The 22993-nt window shown below is 49.9% G+C and overlaps 1 protein-coding gene across 1 annotated transcript; it reads right to left on the reverse strand.

Moving 5' to 3' along the window:
- Window positions 1–1494: 1494 nt before the first annotated feature.
- LOC131481145 (methionine synthase reductase-like) lies at window positions 1495–22149 on the reverse strand. The gene is given in 16 exon segments (XM_058668650.1): window positions 1495–1768; window positions 4546–4728; window positions 4824–4916; window positions 6306–6424; window positions 9994–10180; window positions 11138–11180; window positions 12762–12942; window positions 14705–14793; window positions 15375–15528; window positions 16980–17102; window positions 19044–19422; window positions 19510–19582; window positions 19585–19626; window positions 21425–21578; window positions 21948–21982; window positions 21985–22149. Coding segments are annotated over 16 exon segments (2091 nt in total). The 5' UTR covers window positions 22076–22149; the 3' UTR covers window positions 1495–1623.
- Window positions 22150–22993: the final 844 nt, after the last annotated feature.

Genomic DNA, 22993 nt, shown 5'->3' on the forward strand with positions numbered 1-22993 from the left:
TGAACTTTCTATGTCTTAAGATGTGAGCCTTCTAAGCAGCATATTGGTGGATTGGTTTAAGAATATCTGAACTGTTTGTGTAACTTCACTGAATATAATTCCTGACTATTCTTGGCAAGGTTCATGTGATCTGAATACTCCCTGCATATAAACGTGGGACATGTGGATGGATTACGCTTGTGAGATATGGCTCTCTAGAAAGTGTTACATAAGCTGTAATTTGGGGCATGTGGGGCAGATGACACTTGGTATAATATGTAGACTCTTCATGGCCTCAGGGGCTCTTACTTCAAGCAATGCCCAGCAAGTGCCACAACCATCACAGGTGACACTTGCTCCAGGGAGGGCCCAAGGTAGCAGGAAAGCGGGGAGTGCTACTGGCAGGCCCCTGCATCACCTGCCTGCCTGACTGAACCCCGAGACTGGAAATCCCTGCAGAGGATGCTGGCCTGCACGATCTGCCTGCAGACTGGCTGAAGCTACTTCTCAACACCAACAGACTCCTGGCAAGAGTCTGTCAGCGTGAGTCTAGCACGAGCGGCCAGAGGGCTGGCAGACGGACGCACCTGCTCGACCGTCCTGAATTACTGTAGCTCTTAGTCTTCCTGAGCTGATACCTAGCATCTACAGACGTGATTATGTATGCAGCAGAGTATCTGCTTGGTATGTTCTCTGGTTTATTTTGTAAGATATACGAAAAAATGTACTACAGAATATAATAAACAGCCACCAAGTCTTAACATTATACTATTTTTTCCCAGATACTTCTCTAAGCAGAAGCCTTTTACAGATAGAGATTTGCTTTTAAATGTAAAGCAATTAAATAAAAAGTTACCATTTAAGAGAGTCTGGGAGAAAAGTATTATATTCCTTAATTTTTGATTCCTATTTTGACAAATTTTGAGAGAATCTGTTACTGCGAACCTAAAATGTGCTACTAATTTAAGTCTGCATTGTAAATCTAGGATATAACCTGAGTGGTAGCATGGAAGTAATAGAAATTGTGTGGGAAAACTTGAAAACACACCCAGGAAGAACAGGAATGAAAGGGTCGGTGACAGAGGAGAAGACTGCATTTTCACTGCAGTGTGTACAGGCTGGCATTTATAAACTGAATGCAAATGTTTCCAAATTCTGGAGCTGAGATACAAAGACATGTGATAACTCACATGCCACAATGAAATTTTGAAATATATTTCACACTTTTAGCACCACTCAAAATAAAATCCCTTTACTTAAAAATTACTTTAGAATACCTTTGTAAGAGTAACACAGCTTTGGTAATCAATATTTGACAGTAATATAAACCTGTGACAGGTTAAGTTCTACATGTACACTTAAACACCTCAATAAGAACAGTCTTTTTGGGTTAGGTCATATAAAATTACACTGTTTAAAACTGTTGGCCACCCAAGTTCATCGTCATGTGTGCAGACCCTGGGCAGGATGAAGGTTCCTGACAAGTCCTTCAGGATGCTGGGGGCAGGTGTGGTCCAGGTAGCTGTGAACTCTGAATCCTGAAGTAGCACTCTATGCCTACAAGGGAGGTTAAAAGCTTTGGTGAAATTGTCTCCTAGTATCTTTGGCCAAAAAAGTTTAATTTCCTTCCCTTGATTTCTGGTTTTATGACCAAATATCCTGAAGGTACCGCTTTTCTTCTTTTAAAGTAGCCAACGTCCTCATTGCTTCCAGTTTGTCGACGCCAACCTCTTTGCTTATTATGTCCACAAAGGCATCACTGACATCCTTGGCCATATTTTTGGCATCTCTACAAAAGAAAATAGTAACAGCATTGAAGACAAAATTCTGACCAGATCCTTCATTCTTCATCCAGCTAGCATGACTCACCATTTGAGTGCTGCCCCCCAGGTTCTCCAGGGTTGCCACAGCCGTGTTCTGGCTGTCCTCGCCAGGCCTCCAGCCATGGGGGCCACTGTGAAGCTCAGAGCTTTATTAAAGATGCATTTATTTGGAAGTCAGACACATACAGCAATCCCCCATCTGCTGATTCACTCCCCAATTGCTCAAAAAAGCTGGTTTGGGCCAGGTCCAAGCCAGAAGCCCAAAGCTCAGCCTGGGTCCCCATGTGGGTGTAGGAGACCCCAGTCTTAAACAGTTATCTGCTGCCTTCCAGGGTGTACGCTAGCAGATCACACAGGTCAATCTGTGATCAATTCAAAGATTCAGAGATTTACAACCCTTCCTGAGCTTCCGTATCCACGGAGCAGCCTACAGCTTAAGTAAGTGTCTGGGTACCATCTCCATCTGCCTTCCGCTCTCTCTGGCTGCCTCCCACCTCCTCTTCCCTTCCTCAGCACATGTGGTGGAAGCCACTCTCACTAAAGTGTTAGGAGCAAACACATTTACTGAGAACTCTCTACGTCCTATTCTAAGTGCATTCACATGTCTCAGGTCTTTACAATTTACAAGACAGGGGAGGTCCTCCTTCAGTCCCGGACAGAACACTCCTGTGCTGCCAGCATCTGGTTCTAGTGGTCTCCCCTGCAGGGGCAGGCTGGTTGAGGGGTGGAATGTATGTCATTCTCCCTGGAATCTTGAAACACCAGCACCAAGCTCTCAGCAAGTGTTGGAACGGAGACAAGTGTAGGAGAGGGCTCTAATATGTCAGGGATGGAACTGCCCTGGTCCCTTACATTCCACTGCAGTCAGGGGTGCCCAGGGTGGCCAGCTCATCCTTCCTGACTGCCTGCTCATGCCATGGCCTCTCCCTCGGTTATGATGGCCTGCGAGCTGCCACCTGCCACGGCCATTGTCCCCGCCTCCTTCATTTCAGACAACGTTACTCCTTCTCCCCTTTCTGCTCTCTGAGCCCTCACCTCTGCTCACCACTAACGTAACCAACAGAAAGTGCAGCACCAGTCACTGGGAGGAGCCATTTCCAAGGTAACATTTTAAGAGCTTGGACTTTCAAGATGTTTTCCAAATCCCCAATCACCAGTTACTTCTGCACACGAACAATCAATTCTGCCCCTACTACTTAGAGATTCCTTTCGAAAACATCAACTTGAATTTGACTGCTGATGCAAACATTCTCTACAAGCAAAATGAAGATCAAGTGCTCAGTGAAGAGCCAAATGCAAATGTAAAAAGAATGCCAAAAATCTGCCCTTTATCAACTTCAAGTGGTCATTTCCAACTGAGAGGCAAACCCATTAACAGATCATGCAGTCAACTGGCTAACCACAACTAAACAAGCAAATAAAACGGAAAACAAATGATCAGGATGTGCCATAAAAATTAGTAGGAATAAATCTTACTTCAATTATATTTAGTTTCCCTCATTTTTGGTTTCACTTTCCAGTTTAGTCATTCAAAGTCAAATACAGTACAAAAATATCAAAATTCTAGAAATTAAAACCTGTTTTAAGCCATGTACTGTTCTGTGTCGGGGAATGTGACTCATGCCATGCCCTCTGCCTGTCCAGCCATGCAGCTGCTGCCTCGGTGACACGTCGACTGCTGTGGCATCACAGCGCCTGGGTTCCAGGCAGCTGTGCCCGCCAGCCTGCCGGCACAGCCCCATGCCCCTCACAGCCCCAGCAGAGGAGTGCACAGCAGGGCGTGGCCTCGTGGGTCTGGGCTGCATCTACAAACATTAGAGGCCTGCGTCGAGGGCATGATAGGTCACGGAGGACGCATGCAGACTGAGATCCTCAAGACATTCAGGAAAACACACACTAGGAGAAAACTATATAAAATGCTTTTCACCCAGCAAAATGAGCTTCTGGTTTCATTTCCCCAGAACCTTCTGGAAGTACCCTTGCATATACGGGAAAGGCTCTAAGGCATTTGGCACTAGGTGGACCTTCAGGCTGCCCCCCAGGCGTGCCCCTGGCCACCAGGCTAACATCTTGTGTGCGAATCAACTTTTAGTTGCTGCTGCTTCTCAAGAAGGACCTTCTCAAGAAGGATCTACTGACTTAGAAACTAGGTTAATTCTAAGGACATATTAAGATAAAATATAATTTTGTTACTTCTAAACACTAATTAGCTGAAATTTTTTTATTTCCATTAAAACAAGGAATTAGAAATATTTTATTTCCCAAGGCAATTGGATTTCTGTAATAGCTTTGGTCCCAGAAGGTAGATAAGACTTAGTAATACAAGAATGACTCCTGGCTTATGTCCCCTAAACACCATGAATCACGCCTTAAAGCAAGAGGAGCCTGCAGCATACTCTGAGTCACAGCAGACCTCGTTCCCCTTAGCTGCTCCAGCAAACAAACAGCCAACTCTCAAGCACAGCCAAATTAATCCCAGAGTTTCAGGTTTGATGATTAGTGTCTTCAACACGAAATTTTAGAAACAGGAACCTAAAATGGTACAAAGTGCTCCCCAAATGTAAGAATTAATTTTCACCACTTCTTTCCTGGTACTGGCAACATCTTGGTTATTGAGTGTGTGCTAAATCATTTTGGAACTTGCATTTCTATTTCCGAACTGCAGAATGTAATCTCTCACCCAGACTGGACCCCTGGCCGCTCACTGTCTTCCTGGACCACGCCCACACAGGGTGGCACTTACCTGCACACGTAAAGGCAGCCATTCTCTCGGAGCACAAGCCTTGCCACTTGCTTGCTGTGCAGCTGGAGGCTGTCCTGCACGTACTTGGCCAGGGCCTCCCCCTCCCCTGCAGGGTCATCTCTAGAGAAGGAAACTGTCAGCTGGGTCAAGACGCCACGCTTCAGGAAATGCCTGAGCTCTTCCCTGAAACACACAGCCACCAGGTCACCTAAAGGGTCCAACTCTGAACGCTGACAGCACACTCAGAGCCGAGCATCCCAGCATGCCCTGCAGAGTACCTGAACAGGTAGTCCCGCTCCTGATGTCTGCAGCCAAAAAACAGCCACACAGCCCCAAAATCTCCTGCTGGATTTTGCTCTTGAAGTTTCTCCCTGTAAGTGAGAGAAAACATGTGAGGTGTCTGACATGAACAACGTGCCAAAGCAGTCTCTTTGGGCAGGAAATGCTACAAGCTAACTGAGGTTTGTAAAATCCATCTTTGCAGTCTCTGAAAGGTCAGCCACCTCACCAACATTTCTCATCCAAAAGCTGTCACAGCCACTCCTGCAGTCAGCGTGGCAAGGACTGGCCCATGAGCCACAGACACACAAGCACAACCCGACATGTCACAGCATGACGGCCAGACTGATGCCTACATGTAAACACCATGGCAGCTTTACAAATACACGGAAGGTGATGGGATGCCACACAGGGCTGCAAGGAGCAGTGCAAAAGCTGGTCGGGCAAGCATGAGCACACAGCATTGCTGTCCTGACACTTCCGCCTGCTAAAGACAACACAAGGACTGCCCAAAGAACGGTCCAAAGGGGGCTCAGAGCCTCATGCAGGAAGCGCCGCATCAGAAGGAAGCCAGGCCTATCAGCACCACCCTGTGGACAATTACAGCCACAGGGATTTAACTGTGCCACCTTTGCCAGGACCGGATCTCTGCTACTCACAATTTTATCCCATTAAGGAGTAGCTGGAGCAGCCTGGCTCACGCAACGTGAAGCTGTGTTGAACTACAAACCACAATGCTACTGAAAACAATCAGAAACTGAGCACGCCAAGAGTGGAAAAGGGCATTGCAGGAGCAGGCGGAACCTCCACAACACACTGGGTTCACGCTTTCCATGCCACAGACTAAGGCAGGCTGCCACGTCTCATTAAAAATGTTCATTAATTTTTTTTTCATTTGTTGTTATTATTACGATTTTATGATACAGTTCCACAGGCCCTGGGATTTCCCTTACCCCTTTCCCAAATCTCCTTCCCCCAATTGTTGTGGGCTATGGAGTTAATTAGCACTTAGGATGAGCAGTAACAGGAAATGGACTTGCTGCTAAAAGCATCTGGTCTAATCGGACTCATTGGCATCCTATTGTTTGGTTAAAGGGCTTGGGGGAAAGAGTATAAAAGGAGTAATAAAAGGAGGCTTTAGAGAGACTTCTATCATTACTGGTCTCCTGTCATGCTGAAGCCAGGAGCTTTCTCCGGGTCTCCCAGGCAGGTGTGGGGCTCCAAGGCTTTGGACCATCCTCCACTGCTTTCCCAGACCACAAGCAGGAAGCTGCATGGGAAGTGGAGCAGCCAGGACATGAACTGGTGTCCATACAGGATGTTGACACTTGGAAGGTGGAGGATTAGCCTGTTGAGCTATGGTGCCAGCCCCTGATGCGAATTTTTTTAAATAAAAATTTTATAGCCAGTGTGTACTACCTAACGGGCTATTGTGTGCCCAGCAGGGTCACTGGGAAGTGCTTGCCCCCAAGCACACCTACCTGTGCTGCAGGAAGCCAATGAAAGGTGCTATGCCAGTTCCCGGGCCCACCATTATGATGGGGATGGAGGAGTCCGTTGGTAAGTGGAAAGACGTCACTGCCCGAGGAGAGATGGAGATCTGCAATGATAAATCCTCACGCTGAGTCTGAGAGAAGAGCTGGGCCAAAGCATGCGAGCACCCAGAGAAATAGACTTGCCCACAGGAGTGTTACTAAGCAGCAACCTGAGGCCTCAGGCACAGCAGGGGGCTGTCTTCTGGCTTAGCAGAGATGCCAGCCCCTGGGTTCAGCCATGGCCCTGGCTGATTCCAGCTTCCTGCCATGCGGACCTTAGGCAGCAACAGGAATCTTTCCCAGTCCTCCTCTGCACCTGGGGAGCACTGGCTGAGACCGGTTCTGGTCCTCCCCTGTGCCTGGGGAGCATTGGCTGAGACCGGTTCTGGTCCTCCCCTGCGCCTGGGGAGCACTGGCTAAGACTGGTTCTAGGTTCTCCCCTGCGCCTAGGGAGCACTGGCTGAGACCGGTTCTGGTCCTCCCCTGCACCTGGGGAGCACTGGCTGAGACTGGTTCCAAGTCCTCCCCTGTGACTGGGGGGCACTGGCTGAGACCGGTTCCCAGCAGCAGCAGCAGCATGTGGGCATTTGTGGAGGGTCATCAGAGGAGCGATCTGTCTCCTCTGTCTCTTCCTGTCTTTCTGCTTCTCAAGTAAATAAACACACATACACAGGTCATTAAGATGAAACGCCTGATATTCCGAGCCGGAACACTGAACAGGCTTCTCCCGAGCCCCGGCTGAGCTCTGCCCCCTGGGAGCTCTGAGCCTTGGAAGGAAGACTGAAGATGAACATCCACGGGTTCAAGAAATTTAGTGAAAATGAGGCCGCCTCAAAAGAAAAGACAGGGTTGTTCACAGATTCTAGTACAGTGTGCTTTATCGGCTGTTTGGGTCCAATGTGTTAAAATGAAAGAGTGATGATATAGTTCAACTTGCTAAAATTCCAAACTTTTTTTTTCTTTTAAATCATGTGCTGCGGATAATCAGGGCTCATTCTGAACACGTTTCACTCTGTCCCGCACGCAAGCATGGAGTGTCCATGTGCACACTTCAACTTTTAGTTAAAGGAAGCTTGAGGAAGTTCACAAAGAGCCCGGATACCAGGCTATGCAAGTGCCAGACCAGCAGAGCTGCATCTAATTACTGCTCTCATTAGGGAACGAAACTCTAATGAATGATAATTCAGCTGCCTCACTCATTTTAACAAAAGAAGTTGATATGACAGGCCCCGCAGGTACAGAAATGAACAAAACACAGTCCCCGTCTTGATGGACCTCACATTCCAGTGGAGCAAGGGACAAGGCCCAGGCACCTCCTGACAGTGGTGTGCAGATGTTAGCTGGGTCAGGAGACGGCGGGTGTGCAGGGAGCTGCTTAGTCAGACACAGGCAAAGCTCAGCAGGTGCCGCCGTGAGAGAGCTGCTTAGTCAGACACAGGGAAAGCTCAGCAGGTGCCGCCATGAGAGCTGCTTAGTCAGACACAGTGCCAGAGAGGCCTGAACAGTCTGCTCAGGTGCTGCAGTGCAGCGCGTGAAGCCACTGCTAGGGAAGCTCGCACCTGGCTGCCCTGTTCTTCTGCTCTAGCCTCCGACTAGCGAGACTGGAGGGCAGCAGACGATGTTCCAAACACCTGGCTTGCTGCTTTGCTCTTGTGAAATCTGGGTGACGTTCCTGGATCCCAGCTTCAATCTACCTGGTGCTGGGTGGTATGAGATACTAGCAGGTGAACTAACATATGAGAGCATTCCTGACTCTCTTTTCTCTGTTACTCTGCTGCTATACAAATGAATTCATAAATAGTTTAAAGAAGCCAGAGAAGTGATGGCTGGCCAAGCCAGAGCCTGTTTCCAGCAAAGAGCAAGTGCAAAACTCTGCAGCTGAGAGCATGCTGTCTGTGGCCTAGGCACGGCTCAGCCTGTGCTGGCCGAGAACCACTCGCCCAGTGTCCGACTCTGCTTGCTGCCCTGAGGCCCCAGGGACCTCCTTCCCTGTAATCCATGTGGCAAGAACAACCCGGACCTGACCATGCCTGGCCTCACAGCAGAGGGGAGGGTGTGAGGCCAGCTGTGCCTACCAGTGTGGCTGCTGGGTGTCCTGCCGCTGACACAAGTACTCTCACAGACAAAGTGAGGGTGTTTACTGCTGCGGCCGACATCTCCCAGGCCCTTTCATGGGGAAATTCCACCGTCTCGCCTGCATGCTGCTCACAAGAATGCTTGAGTGATTCCTAGAATTGTCTGCTCAGCTACCTGCGCAAACTTTCAGGAACTGAGAATCTTGGGCCATCCCCTCAACTGCAGCTTCCTGATAGTGTGTCCGAAAGAGGCTGAACAATGCCACATGGAGAAATAGATAAGCCCCCAAGAGTGAGGGTGGGCAAGTACAGAGCACCAGAAAATAGTATAAAAACAGCAGCATTTTCTCAATAAAGCAGCATTCTCCTTACACGAATGACCCAGTGTCTGTTGTCCTTTTTTCAACCCTAGTCCCTCCGATCAGTTCGGGGAATGCGGTGGTGGGGGCGTCGCCGGCTGTTTACCAACAACTGACAACTGTAGCTAGGCTGGGGTGGGGGGATGTGTGGCAATCTCTGGTTGGCAGTGAAATGTGCACCACTGAGCACAGTTAAGTTCAGAGAGCAGTCTCCCAGCCATGCAGCAGTCAGATAAACCTGCTGCTGTGCCGAAGGAGCAGGGAGGGGGGAGGCAGTAGGGAGCACACATGCGCAGCTCCGAGTTGGGCATGCATGACGCATAGGTCCGTCTCCGGGTAAAGAAGACAGAACGGTGCCATTTGCACTCTCTGACAAGTCTGGGATCTTGAGGTCATGAGGATTCCTCAGGGGTAACTCAGACGACGTGAGTGACGTCAGAGAGAACCACTGCTCCATTTTGTCCATTAACTTGATATCTTTGCCGTCCACTACCTGAAACAGGAGTGCTTTACGGCCTTGTCCAGTCCTGTCGACACTAGCTGAGCCTGAGAAGCTGTTGTTACTGTTATTGATAATGTATTGACAATGCAGCCTAGACTTTGACGTAAGAGCACACACCCCTTTGTGACTCTCACCTATGTCAGAAGAAAGTCACCTTGAAGGGCAAGGAGGGCCCACTCGAGCTGCTCCCTGCACATGTGGCCTGACTCAAGACATCGACACTTGCTCTATGAAAATACAAACCATGCCACGAAGTCCACGTGTAAATGTGTCCACAATTTGTTCAGAAAACTATAGAACCTGCTGGTCCTAGGTGTTCTAAGTGGCATACTATCATTTTTTCCCCAGATTTTCGGCTGTCAGCAAACCTAAGATCTGACCTCAATGTAAAACGTGGCTGGCCTCACCACATGCTCCTTCCTGGACTCACTCTGGGCTGATGCCCAGAACTCAGAGAAGTCTATTCATTCTCCCTCAATGGTGCAGACAAGCACACAGAAAGAGCTGTCACAGGACCCCCAGGCGCTGCAGTGACGGAAACGTGGCCAGCTCCAGAGGCAGGGCGGGAAGCACTGTCTGCCCCTCCACTGGAGCTGTGGAAACGGCAGCACAGCCTACGCTTCTCTGCAGGGCTGGGTGACAGTGTGAGCGGGCAGAGGAGCACGGCAGCAGGGCAGCAGGGCACACTCGTGTGGTACCTGAGGGGCTGGGCCTTCTCTGCCATCTTCATGTGGAGCTTCGGAGTTTGGCTGAAGAAATGAGCTAACCCTCGTGGCCAACCAGCCAGTGCACACTCCCTTTCTCGAAACCACGGTCGTGGCGTTAGACACAAACTCCACAATGTTAAAAACAAAGTGCACCTTCCCCGGGTGGTACAGACTCGAGCTGCAGAGACACACACCAGTGACATGGTCCCTTCACTTAGAGTACTCCTGGACCCTGTGACTCCAGGCTGCCTGCCTGCCTGGTGACGTCATCAGGAACACTGCCAGTCTTGCTTGCCCCAAGTAAAACCCCGAAGGCCCTAAGGATCTTCACTCAGCATGCATGAGGACTTCTTATTACGTGAATGAACACTAATAAGTCCTGACTGAAAGCCCAGATCTCATGCACTGTTAGGACACCAAAATCTGAAAGTGACTTTATCCAGAAAACTAAAAAGTCAGGGTGAAAGCATCTTTATAAGATTGCTATGACGGCTGGTGTTGCAGCATGGTAATTTAAGCTACTGCCTGCCAGTATCTGACACAGGTGCCAGTTTGAGTCCCAGCTGTTCCACTTCTGGTCCAGCTCCTTGCCAACACACCTGGGAAAGCAGCAGAGGATGGCCCAAGTGCTTGGGCCCCCTCAAGACCCCATGGGAGATCAGGACAGAATTCCAGGATACTGGCTTCAGCGGGGGAGTAGATCAGTGGATGCAAGCTCCTTCTGCCTCTCAAATAAATAAGCCTCAAGAACAACAAGAGCCACAAAGCACCTTTCTGCGTGCAAAGCCATACAGCAGCGAGAAGGAACACCCCCTTGGTGTGCACTTGCACGCAGGCACTTCCTGTGTGAGCAAGGTTGAAATCCCTCCCCAGGGAGTGAGGCTTGGCACGAGAAGCGGGCTGTGGCCCTGGAGACCCACTACCCTAAGCGGGGAAACTCAGGGGGCCTGAACACCTTCCACCCCGAGCTCCTGGAGGGCTGGAGTGGTGAGCCTCATGCTGCCGGCTCGTCTTCCGCACAGCAGGTGAGCGTTCCCTGAGTGAACTGGCAGCTGTAAGGATCTGTGGTCTGACCTCCCTAAGGCTTTGCACAAAGATGCAATATTATGTCTAATAATAATAATAATACTAGTACCTTGCATATGAATACGGCCTGGGCTGTAGTTTAGGAAGATGTTCTAGAAAAAAGAAACCATTTATGAATCCACTGATACTGAAGATAATCATTATCAAACACTTAAAAAAAAAATCAAAGCCTAAATGTGAATCCTGTTTTCTTATATATCTTTAAAATAACTGACATTGTAGCTTTACATCATATATAACATACATTTTTTTGTGGCTAAGTAAAATATTAACGTTTTCTTTCCAATTCCTAAAGTTAGAAACCAGAAACAATATACTCCTGTTCTCAAAGTAATTAATTCCACTCATTTACTTTTTTTTTTTTTAAAAAAAAAACCAAAGCATATTGAGGGCCATGACTGACTGAGGCTAGCAGTGCAGATGGAAGAGGAATTCACGGAGAAGCATGAGCAGGGCTCGATTTACCTCGGCACACTGCAAGACGAGCGGCCGGCCGGAAGCTGAGTGTGGCCACCACGTAGGTTCCTCTGTTGGAGGTGTGTACTGAACTGGACTGGCCACAGCTGCTCAGCACTAGGGACCTTATCTCTGAGGCCTTCTACTGGTGGCCTCCTTGCTGCCAGGGGCCAAGGTCATCTCCACAAAAGATACTCCAGCAGGGTCCATCAGGAGGCCGGGGCTCTGGGAACTCATGGGCGGTTTCCTGGGGAGAAGTGTCCAGGTTTGCAGAACAGGAATGCAGTCCTGAGCCCCAGAAGATTCAAAACTACTATTTTAAGGATGACAGGATATTCGGGCTTGAAATATCCTTCCTTCTCACATTTATAGAAATAATTCAAAATGTGGTGCAGGACGTTTTTAAGCCAAGTTTCTACCATTTTTGGGAAGCGGAAAGTGAAAACAAACATTGAGAAACAACAAGGCAGACAGCCCAGGAGCCACCGTGACACGGGCAGTGCCCGTCCACCACTGTGGGCACCAAGCAGGACACCGCTGGCTCCCTGGCAGCAGCAAATAAGGTGTGTGGGTACAACTCTCCCTGCTACAGGAACGGCATCACAACATGCCAACAGCAGCCAAGGGTCAGGCACCCATAGTGTTCTGGGCATCGCTGTCCCTGCACATGGCTCCCCCACTTCCTGGGGTGCCCAGGAGAGGCCCCTCAACAGCCCTGCTCCAGGAAGACTTCTGCTGGAGTGTCAGCACCATTTTCACCTGAGGCACCCTGGCTCTGGCCCATCTTGTCCCCCTTGGCGCTCCGAGACTCTGCATCTAACTTGTCCAGGGAAAGGTCTGTCTGCATCATGCATACACAGTGCACGCACACTCCTGTCAGTTACGTGCGATGCTTCTTGTAAAATTCATTTTTGGAAGATGAATTAATAAATACCTTACTGGGAAAAAAGGTCAATTTTAAGAACATTGAATTCTGAGCCAACAACAACAAGACTGAACAAACTCAAAGAAAACGATAGTAACAGCAGCAGGAGACGGAGCCAGGGAAATCAGCCTGCAAACACTGCTGGGCCAGCACCTGCCTGCCGTGGACCTCCCCTACTGAGGCAACACAGCACCCAGGGGCCAGACAAGAGCAGCACGGGGCTTCTCTGCCAGGTGTGCCCACACATAAGCGCCCTGGACTGAGGGAGACGGGGGAGGGCAGCCCTGCTCACCCAGCACGAGGTTCAGCGGCGGCTGGCAGGACGGAAAGGCGTGGAGGAGGTCCAGCAAGCAGGCGCAGGCGTCACGCATAAAGCGGTTGTAATGGGCCGTTCCCTGTTTACTGCACAGCTCCTGCAGCCTGCGCTTCTCAGCACTGTCGCTGGTGTAGTCGGCCAGGGCTCGCAAACACGCCTGGGAAAGGAAGCGGGTGTCAGTCATACCATCTGATCTGATGGTGCTCTGCTGGGAAAATTTCACAAATAGACCTCAACAATAAAGGGCAGAATCCCAAGTCTCAGAGACTTAATCAAACCCCAGCTGCCGGGTCAGACACACTAGCCTTGCTCATACCCACTGTTGGTCTGAAGGCAGTCGCAAGCTTAGCCACATGTGACACACACAGCGTTTTATCGCACCGCCTGTGTTAGATGCTGCATCAAACACTCATGGGTTTCCACCGCACGGCTCTGGACAGACGTGTCCTGCTCCCTTAGCAGGGCAGGCAAGATCACTGTTCTCACACGGCTCACACACTGCGTGGTATTGAAATGGAAAATTCCATATTGTTTTTGGAGAATAATTCAACAAAGCCAATAAATGTTATTACAACTTAAACTGGAGGTATTTCCAAAATAGCACTTGTACTTCAAGGAATTCATTTTACAAAAACACTTCAAATACATGTGCAAACATTAACACAATTCTTGTACCGTATTAACACACATTCCACTTGAACCCATCTATAGGGTAATAGCAGACAACTGGACACAACCAATGAATTACACTGCACATACTTGATACTTGCAGCTTATCATGTTGAAATAAACACATTTAAGTAAAGCAATTTATAAAATAGTATGTAAAAGATTAGAAAAAAAATTCTCAATGTGTGCTGTTAAAAAGCTATGCAGATTTCAAAAATTTTTGTACCAAAATAAACTTCTCCTTTCATTCTCTTTTCAATCAATTTTTTGAAATTACCTTGTGAATTATAGGATTCCACTTTTCTTAGCAAAATAAAATTCAAACTCTGAGAGTTGGACTATCAAACTTCTACTTCCTTGGTTACTTATCTCTTTATCCAGAATTTTTACAATGGCCATGTTGTTTTTGTAGTAAGGAAAAATGTGTAAATCAAAATGGTAAAGTCGAATGAATATTATGAATTTACTGCATTTAATCTGGAAGTTCTCACAAAGAACCGCTCCTAAATTTGATCGCATGACAGCTAGAGAGAGCGGAGCCTCTCTGTAAAGTAGTTCACTTTCCAAAGATATTGAAAAAATGCAATACACATGTGAAGAACGTGTATTGGCCAGTTACAGTGTCTTTGGTTGGCCAGGCAAAACTCCAGAGCATTGCAGCTACCAACATTGACCTGGGGAAAATGATTCGAGAAAACCCCTTCCTTGAGTTTTAAAAACAATTACCTGGAAGACACTGACATCTAGTGGATCTTTCCACCTCTAAATTCTTGTGTCAGTATAAACCACCAAAACCCTGCAGTTCCCCCCAAATAACTCTGCTCCACCAGTAAGCCTAGCACTGCAGGAAACAGAGGTGAGCAGCTATAGCAGGTGGCAGGAACCTCCCAGCCCTCACAGACTTGTGTTGTCCATCAGAGGTACAGCATGGTGTAGTTGGGCAGTATGAGGTCACCCATGGTCAACGGTATCACTGCTTAGCTGCTATGTAAAGTTCATGTCTAGTACAAACAAGACTAAAAAAACTGTTTTGTTATAATCTTACTTCTTTAGGAAACACAGTCATTTCAATGTAAACACATATACATCTATTTCTTCCGGCAATGATCAAGATATTGCTGATCCTAGGAACTGCCTGTGAAATCACACTTCTTTCTAAGACTTCCAGCCACACATGTCAGCGCCATTTAATGATCCTACAGGAGACAAATGCATGACATAACAGCTCCCCAAGGACGACAGAAAAATACCTTTTTGGGAACGGCTCGTATCTCAAGGCACCAGGTGAACAAGAAATGGAGAGAGCATCTCTCGGGGACGTGCTGGGGCAGGGCGGCACCTGCTCAGTGAGACAGAGGCGAGGCTCAAGACACAGGCGGCAACAGGCGTAGCACCCCTCAGCCGCAGCAGCCGCCCTCACACTGCTGCGGTCACGGAGCAGCACGGCCCGGGCGACACACAGCCAGCCAAAAAGAAATCCCCAAACAGCAACATTTGAAGTAGGTCAAACAAATGGAAAATAACCTAAAACTGAGGAACAAAGAAACTAAGACAGCAGTGCTCCAGCAGAATTGATAACCCTCAAAAAGAACTTCAGAAATAAACTCAAGAGTCTAGGCATAAAATACATATATTTGTATTTGAAAAATAAAAAATGATTTCAATTATAGAAGTAGCAATTATCTGTACATAGGAGATATGCACTTCTTAGTGCAAGTCCTGAGACAGGAACGGCAAAGGACAGAATCTTGGAAGAGCCTGGTCACAGGGGACTGCCTCCGCTTCCCAGGCAGGCCACCAGCAGGCCCCAGGGCCCTGTGCAGGCACCACTGGGCACTGGGCAGGAGCCCTGGCACTCTACTGGTCGGCAGCAAGCCACTGGTCCAGGACACCAAGGAAGTCCCAACACTGGGGTGGTACCTTTCTTCTTGGTGTCTGTCTTAACATTCAAGAGGACACGATGCTCTCTCTTGTCTGCGAGCTCCAGTCTTTCTAGGAGGTTCTGTACTTCCAAGTCATTGTTGGGACAGATCACACTGAAGGCATCCCCAGGCTGATAGGAAAAATCCTTTTTCTAGAGGAGACCCAAAATGAAGATTTGGTTAAGGAGTTTAAGCTATGGGGAAACAAAACACATTTCTGTTGTGGGATCATTTTAATCTGTGAACTCAGAAAATAATTTGGAGACAAATTCAAATAAAGCAAATGTGCATTTATCAGCAGCTGTTCTAAATAAGAAAGGCACTGCCCAGCATCCTGCCTTCTTCCACTGCAGTTAGACAGGGGAAGTCAGACCCTCCTCACCGCCTGCCGTCACACACCACACTGCAGTTAGAGAGGAAAAGTCAGACCCTCCTCACTGCCTGTTGTCACACACCACACTGCTTTTCAAGTCTTTGAGCCCTTACAATAACTTGAGTGCACGCGCACACACATACTATGACTACAAAACACTAACGGAAGTCAATCACACTGGTTTCCTGTCTGCGCCCTTTTCCTTCTCTTACTCCTTTCCTTTGGTGAGAAACAAGTCATGAGGTTTTTACCTTATTGAGGAAAAATATGACACCAGGTGGTTTGATTGTGGTTATGAGCACGTGGGCTAGGAAAAGAGCATTTGCCCAAGTCCACAAGCAAGGGTCATGACCCTACACACTCGGGGGATGACCAGCAGGACAGGGCTCGTGGGAGGAGCTCAGAGGGGATGACCAGCAGGCACGCCTCGTGGGAGGAGCTCAGAGGGGATGACCAGCAGGACAGGGCTCGTGGGAGGAGCTCAGAGGGGATGACCAGCAGGACAGGGCTCGTGGGAGGAGCTCAGAGGGGATGACCAGCAGGCACGCCTCGTGGGAGGAGCTCAGAGGGGATGACCAGCAGGACAGGGCTCGTGGGAGGAGCTCAGAGGGGATGACCAGCAGGACAGGGCTCGTGGGAGGAGCTCAGAGGGGATGACCAGCAGGACAGGGCTCGTGGGAGGAGCTCAGAGGGATGACCAGCAGGACAGGGCTCGTGGGAGGAGCTCAGAGGGGATGACCAGCAGGCACGGCTCGTGGGAGGAGCTCAGAGGGGATGACCAGCAGGACAGGGCTCGTGGGAGGAGCTCAGAGGGGATGACCATCAGGCCAGGGCTCGTGGGAGGAGCTCAGAGGGCAGGCACAAGGCTCCAGAACTATGCAAAAGCTCTGATCATCATTTTTCTGGAAAAAGGCCATGATTCCCCCAGATTCTCTCTGCTCTAGTAAGTCACCTTTGCAGAGCAGTGTGCTCCAAACTCCACTTGTAACTAGGTGTTTAATCTTAAATAAACAGATTTGCAAAGGGAGCAACTGTACCCATTTAGGCTGAATCATCCTGATCACTCCTCATCCCTGCCCTGAAGTGGAAAGAAAACAGCAGCAAGGCAGGGCGTGAAGCAGCCAGCTGTGCTGGTGGGGCCTTCCGGCTCTCCTGAGCGTGCAGCCTGACACCTCATGGCTCTGCACGCCTCAGCGGCACACTAGCTGGGAAGGAAGCCCTAGCACTTACGGAAATGTCCAGTTCCAGCAGCAGGGTGGTTTTCACAGGGTCGTTCCTCGTGAGCTGAACTGCCTTTGAAATCGGCAACAGAAACACTGGATCTGCTGAAGGCACAGATGCTTGGCTTTCCTCCTGAGGAGCAGACGCGATGTAGGACAGCTAAGTGCGATTCCCACTGCCACCATCTCCTCCTTAGGTGACTGCACACCCTACAGGGCGCACACAGCCCCTGGCCGCCGGCTACTGCTTTCTACGCCAAGGGGTATACACCTTTGCATCCGCTTTTCAGAAGGGAAGCTCATCTATTTCCACGGGCTGTCTGCCAGACATCAGGCTTTCTGAAACACGTGTGGACAAGGACGGCCCTTTCACGTGAACTCCAGCTCTCTGCCAGTGGAGAGGACGCCGCTGCACGTGCACACACTTCTGGCAGGAAGCCCTGAAGGAAGTGTCGGATGTGAGTGTCTGCAGCGTGGATGTGCGAGGCCGTGGGAGCCTGGGGAGCAGCCGTGGGGCTGCCGTGTGCGCGGCGTGCCGCCACGATGGGACTGTTCTCTGTGTAACACAGTGTGGCTCCACATGTGGCTACTGAGGACCTGCGATCTACAGGTGTTCACCCATCTCAACGCCAGCAGTGCCAGGACATCTTATATCCCCAGATTCCTTTCTGAGCCCACACAAGAGCAAGGACTTCCTTCTGTTCAGAGACAATGCAGGGGCCTCTGGCCACCCCTGCCCTCTCCCCCCGGGCTCCTCTCCTCCCCTGGCTGCCGGGCCAATGCCCAGGGTCAACCCTGACATCAAGCTGACAAAGAGCTGACCCAGCTAAGGCAGGCATGGGAAGGTGCCCCAGCAGGACCCAGGGGAGCAAGAAGAGATGCGACGGGCTGTGCCAGGACCAAAAGGGAAGAACAGTAATGTGGAGCAGTGAGTGACCGAGTCCCTCCCGGCCCACTGAGTTTGATGACTCCCTGGCAAGAGCACCCGGTCGTGATGTGAGCGCACTGACCTCACAGCTTCCAGCAGCGAGGGAGAAGCAACAGCCAACCATGTGAGGTAGGGATGGCAGGGCCGCTTCGTGGGCCCTGGAGAGGAAAGGGCTTCCTGTGGGCACATCAGATCAGATAAAACTACACAGTGCGCCCAATGCAGATGGTGACATTCTATGGGAACACCAGGAAACGGTGTCACCAAAGTGCCAGGGAGCGGATGCCAGAGACCCTGGGAAGTTTAGGGGCAGCCTCCCCACCAGAGTGGAGGGCAGGTGGGCACCACTACCGTCACAGCGAACAAAAAGGCAGAAGGGCTGGCAGGTAAGGTAGAGGGCCTGACCCTCACAATCAACAGTGACGGCGGAGAACTTGCTGCTGTTCTTGGGGTTGAAATCAACAGGCAGCTAACAAGGGCTTTGGATCCATCCTTAGAATGAAATCAGGGGACATGACCAGCAGGCTCCAGGCAGCTGCCTCAACAAAACTGGAAGATTCCATGTCAGTTAACAGATGCAAACCCTACTGACTCTGAGGGGACACATCCCCAGGAAGAAGACCGCTCACAGCACAGCAACTGCACTTCACGGTACACATGGCAACAGGTGACAGGAAGGCCCACACTCGTGTCGGTGCCCAGGGTCCCAAAGGAACATCAGAATCTGCTCAGGAGCTCAGCGGGGCACGCTATGCCAGCCCAGGACAGGTCCAGCGGTTCACTGGCTCTCAGCACCTCCAGGGGCTGCTCAGCAGCTTGCAAACCTCAGGCTGCACTGCTGGGTTGTAGGGCAGGAGCAGCCATCCTAGGCAAGGCCTCGGGGAGCCCCTGGGTCATGAGGAAGCAGCAGCCATCCTAGGGAAGGCCTGGGGGAATCCCTGGGCTGTGGGGAAGCAGCAGCCATCCTACGGAAGGCCTGGGGGAACTCCTGGATCTGACACAAAGGGAAAAGCAGAGCAACATCCTAGAAGAGAGGAGATGAGCAAGCCACTTTGCTGAGCTCTGTTCTAATGTAATTTTGAAAAGAAAGCAAACACCCATTAGTAGATACCATCTCATGGCTGGAAGCACAAGGTCACCACTCACCTCGCCAGCAGGCTCCAGCAGATGTACTTGCAGGTATTCTGGGGGCGCAGCAGGAACACTCAGGGAGGCTTGTGAGAGCGGGGGCACAGAATGGGTAAGTGTGGCTTCCAAGTCCTTAATCAAAGCCTCCGACAGGACGCTGTTCACCACATTCTGCCTCAAGACCTCTGAGGTTCTTCCTCCTGAACCTTCTAAGCTCAGACGCTGGACTTGAGATACGATGCCTAACAGCTCTGGTTTCCCAGGCTCTGCACTCGGGGAGGCACCAGGGGCTTCTGGGAGCGTTCCACTCATCTCTTCTCGTCCTCTATTGGACCTGAAGTGCTTGGTAAGGGCGGCCCAGAGTCCCGCAATCCACGGCTCCACCACAAGCTCCAAACTGAGTCCCCCAAAAAAGAAGAGAGGAAATGAGCAGATGAGCACTCAAGTGCGGCACAGTGGCAGGCGGCATGCACGCTGCCCTTACCCTACACAGTCATCAGCGTGTTCGGTGTCATAGAAGTGCTGGGTGCCCAGTTCTTGCAGGCGTTTGTCAATCACTTCCCCCCATTACAGAAGAACGTGTACTCGGAATCACCCAATCCTGAAGGACCCAAACAGACAATTAGTACACAATGAGGTTCAAATGCTAGCGGTGGAAAGAAGTCAGCACAACGCGGCAGCTGTTACAGACGGATGACAAAAACACAGCCAGCCACGTTTCTTCTATTTTACAACATGAAAGCACCTGACTCACCCCAAGAAACATGCTCCCTGGGGCTGGTGCCGTGCTAGGAGGTTAGGCTGCTGCCTGCGGCACTAAGGCACTACACAGACACCAGTCAAGTGCTCCACTTCTTACCTCCTCCCTGCTAATGCACTTGGCAAAGCAGCAAGAACAGCCCAAATCCCTGGGTCCTGAAGTAGCCCTGGCTTCTAATTCTGGACTGGTTCAGCCCTAGCCATTGTGGCCATTTGGGGAGTGACCCAAAAGATGAAAGATCTTTCTCTCTGTAACTGCCATTCAATAACAAAATATCAAAACACACATATGGCCTGGGAAAGCAGTTGAGGATAGCCCAAAGCCTTGGGAGCCTGCACCCACATGGGAGACCTGGAAGAAGCTCCTGGCTCCTGGCTTTGGACTGGCTCACCATGGTACAGAGGATCTTCCTGTCTTCCTCCTGTATGTATATCTGACTTTTCAATTAAAAACATAAATCTTTAAAAACAAAAACAAGGTGTAGACAGGATTAACCCCAAATTATATGCCTCCATTCACTGATCTGACCCTGAGCTGGGCCACTTCTCGTTCACAGCCAAGTCCGCTCGCATATATGCGGCCCATGGCTGCTCTCAAGCTCCAACGGCCGCTTGGATGGCTGTGGAAGAGGCGCTGGCCTGGGGTCTGATGGCTCCTTCCAGGAGCACAGAGACACAGGAAAGAACCTTCCGAGATTCCTGAGCTGCATCCGCTGGAACTGCTCCATGTTTCTTGGTAAGAAAATGGACTACCATTTTCAGACTTGTTGGAAACTTTACAACTCAAGTTTACACTTCTGTTTATCTACATGTTCCTTCCCCCAAATGAGACTGGAGTAGGAAACTCCGTGTTTCAGTCCAACATTGAAAGACTGGTTGGGCGGGCTTGTCTTTTAAGATTGTCAAAGCATGTGTTTATTCTCAAAAGAAATGTTTATTTTATTTTGTTTCTACTGGTTTACCTCCCAAATGTCATCAATAGCTAGGGCTGGGTCAGGCTGAAGCCCGGAGCCAGGACTCTCTAAGGTCACCCAGTGGGAGCCACGGAGTCAACCTCTTGAGCCTTCACTGTCGCCTCACAAGGTGACATTAGCAGGCTTGCCAGGTGGGCTGAACTGAGCCTTCTGATCTGTACCTTCATCTTTTTAAAACCATGCTCCACAGAGCCCTAAGTTGAATAGCATCACCCCATAGCTCTGAAAACGACCGTTGCTGGAGTCTGACCCCAGTCACTGCCGCCTGCACCTGGCCTCAGGGTCATGGAGCAGGGGCCAACAACCAAGACCTCCTCAGCCAGGGGACAGGCTCTCCTGCAAGAGGACATGGGAGCCACCTGGTACCCCTGTCTAGTTGGACCGAGAGACGGTGAGAGGGGCTGTTCCTTCGAGGGCTCTGTCTACACAGGTGTCAGGACAGTCCCTGCCACCAATCCTTGGGGAATGCTTTGTGGCTGCATCTGACATGCACCCCCAAGTCATTGTGGCACAGCTCCAGGGAGCTGAGGACCGGGGAGGCGTCCACACAGGACAGCACGTTACTCACATTATGCACTAACAAAGGGAAAACCTATCAACTGCGGAATCCAGAGTTCAAGCCAGGAACAACGCAGCAGGAAGAGAGCAGAGAACACAGTCCATTACCCACTAGTCCATACCGCAGGTGCGCAAAGGTGTCAGGTGGCAGCGTCTTGTCCTGTATCTCCTTAACAAACTTGCGGGCGGTGTCTGGTGGGTCTCCGGTCCCCGTGGTAGACACGATGACAACAAGAGGAGCTGTCTCAGTTTTTAGATTATACTGCAAAACACAGATACACAGTCAGAAACCGGCTGCCACGTGAGTTGTTCAGGCTCCTCATGAGCGCGGCCAGTGGCTCTGTCTCCCCGTCTGCCCTGTCTTGCTTCTCCTTTGAATGTTCCATGTTATCAATCACTCAAGAGGCACAGCAGATGACACCTGCGACTTCCACCAAGTCCCACCATGGAGTCACCGAGAAGCTAGCACATGCTGTCTGGGTGCTCACCAAGCTGGGAGAATGGAACTTCTCCTTATTCTGTAAGCCTGAGAGAACACACAGGCAGCTGTTGACCTCGGCATCACTTCCAGGACCCCACTTCCTAAAACCCTCCCGAGTGGGAAGCCAGCCGCAGGGTCCACAGAGCTTACTGTATTCGACTTGCTCATGCAGTGCAGATCTGCGGAAAACCGTGTGCCAAGGCTTGCTGGCAGATGTCCTCGGCGATGGCCTTGGCCTGGCCGCGCTGGGAGGCGTACAGCAACAAGAACCTCTGCATGCCCTCGTGGCAGCAGCCACAGCAGTGACACCGACACACGGCAAGGCGATCTTGGTGATAAATGCTCCCCGAACCTGAACAAATACCACAACATCCACACATAACTCAACATGGCTACATCTCTACATCCGTTAGCACCAAGCCTAAATGACTCTCAGTAAGAAAACAAACAGATTAGGGAGAAAATGGGAATCAGACTTGAATTTGTCCAAAGTTATCCGAAAAAGGACTTGCTACCTGAATACCTTGTGCCACTTTCAAAGCTTATGTAGCTTTTTGTTCCTTACTGGATTCTTGGTTCCTATTTAACCTTAATGCTAACATTAACAGAAGCACAAGTTCTCCTTTGCTATTTAATCAGTATCAAGCATGTGAGAGCGTGAACATGCAAGGGGCACTGGAAAAGTTCCTGGCAATGGAATAACGGATAAATTCCTCACACTGCAAAACATTTTGAAGTACATGCAGCTTTTTTTTTCATGATATGCATCCTCTTTGAATACTCTAAAGTCCCTTATAAATACTGATTTTGCATTTTCTTCACAGACAAATTCATCTTTTCAATTGTCCACACTCTCTGAACTGGTCCTGTGAACACGAACTGGATGGAGAAAACACATTCAATCCCCTGAAATGTTTTCCCAACACTTCTATGTCTCTAAAGAGAGCCCTGGGGGAAACTGAAAAACTAGGGGCACCCCTAGAGTTTTTGTTTGTTTTTCCTCGTGGGGGACACTGATCATCCCTAAGGGCCGATTTAAACTGAAATAGCAGTGATAATAATGAAATGTTGGCTTTCGGTGAATGAGCCGCTTTCAGTGCCCAGTTCCTTCAGCCATATAGATCACAAGCAAATCCCACGTTTACCCAGGGAATGTTGGCGGCACAACAGCATCTGGCACTGCGGAGGTGCCGCCG

This window comes from Ochotona princeps, chromosome 9 (assembly GCF_030435755.1).
Source record: "Ochotona princeps isolate mOchPri1 chromosome 9, mOchPri1.hap1, whole genome shotgun sequence".
Classification (NCBI taxonomy): Eukaryota; Metazoa; Chordata; class Mammalia; order Lagomorpha; family Ochotonidae; genus Ochotona; species Ochotona princeps.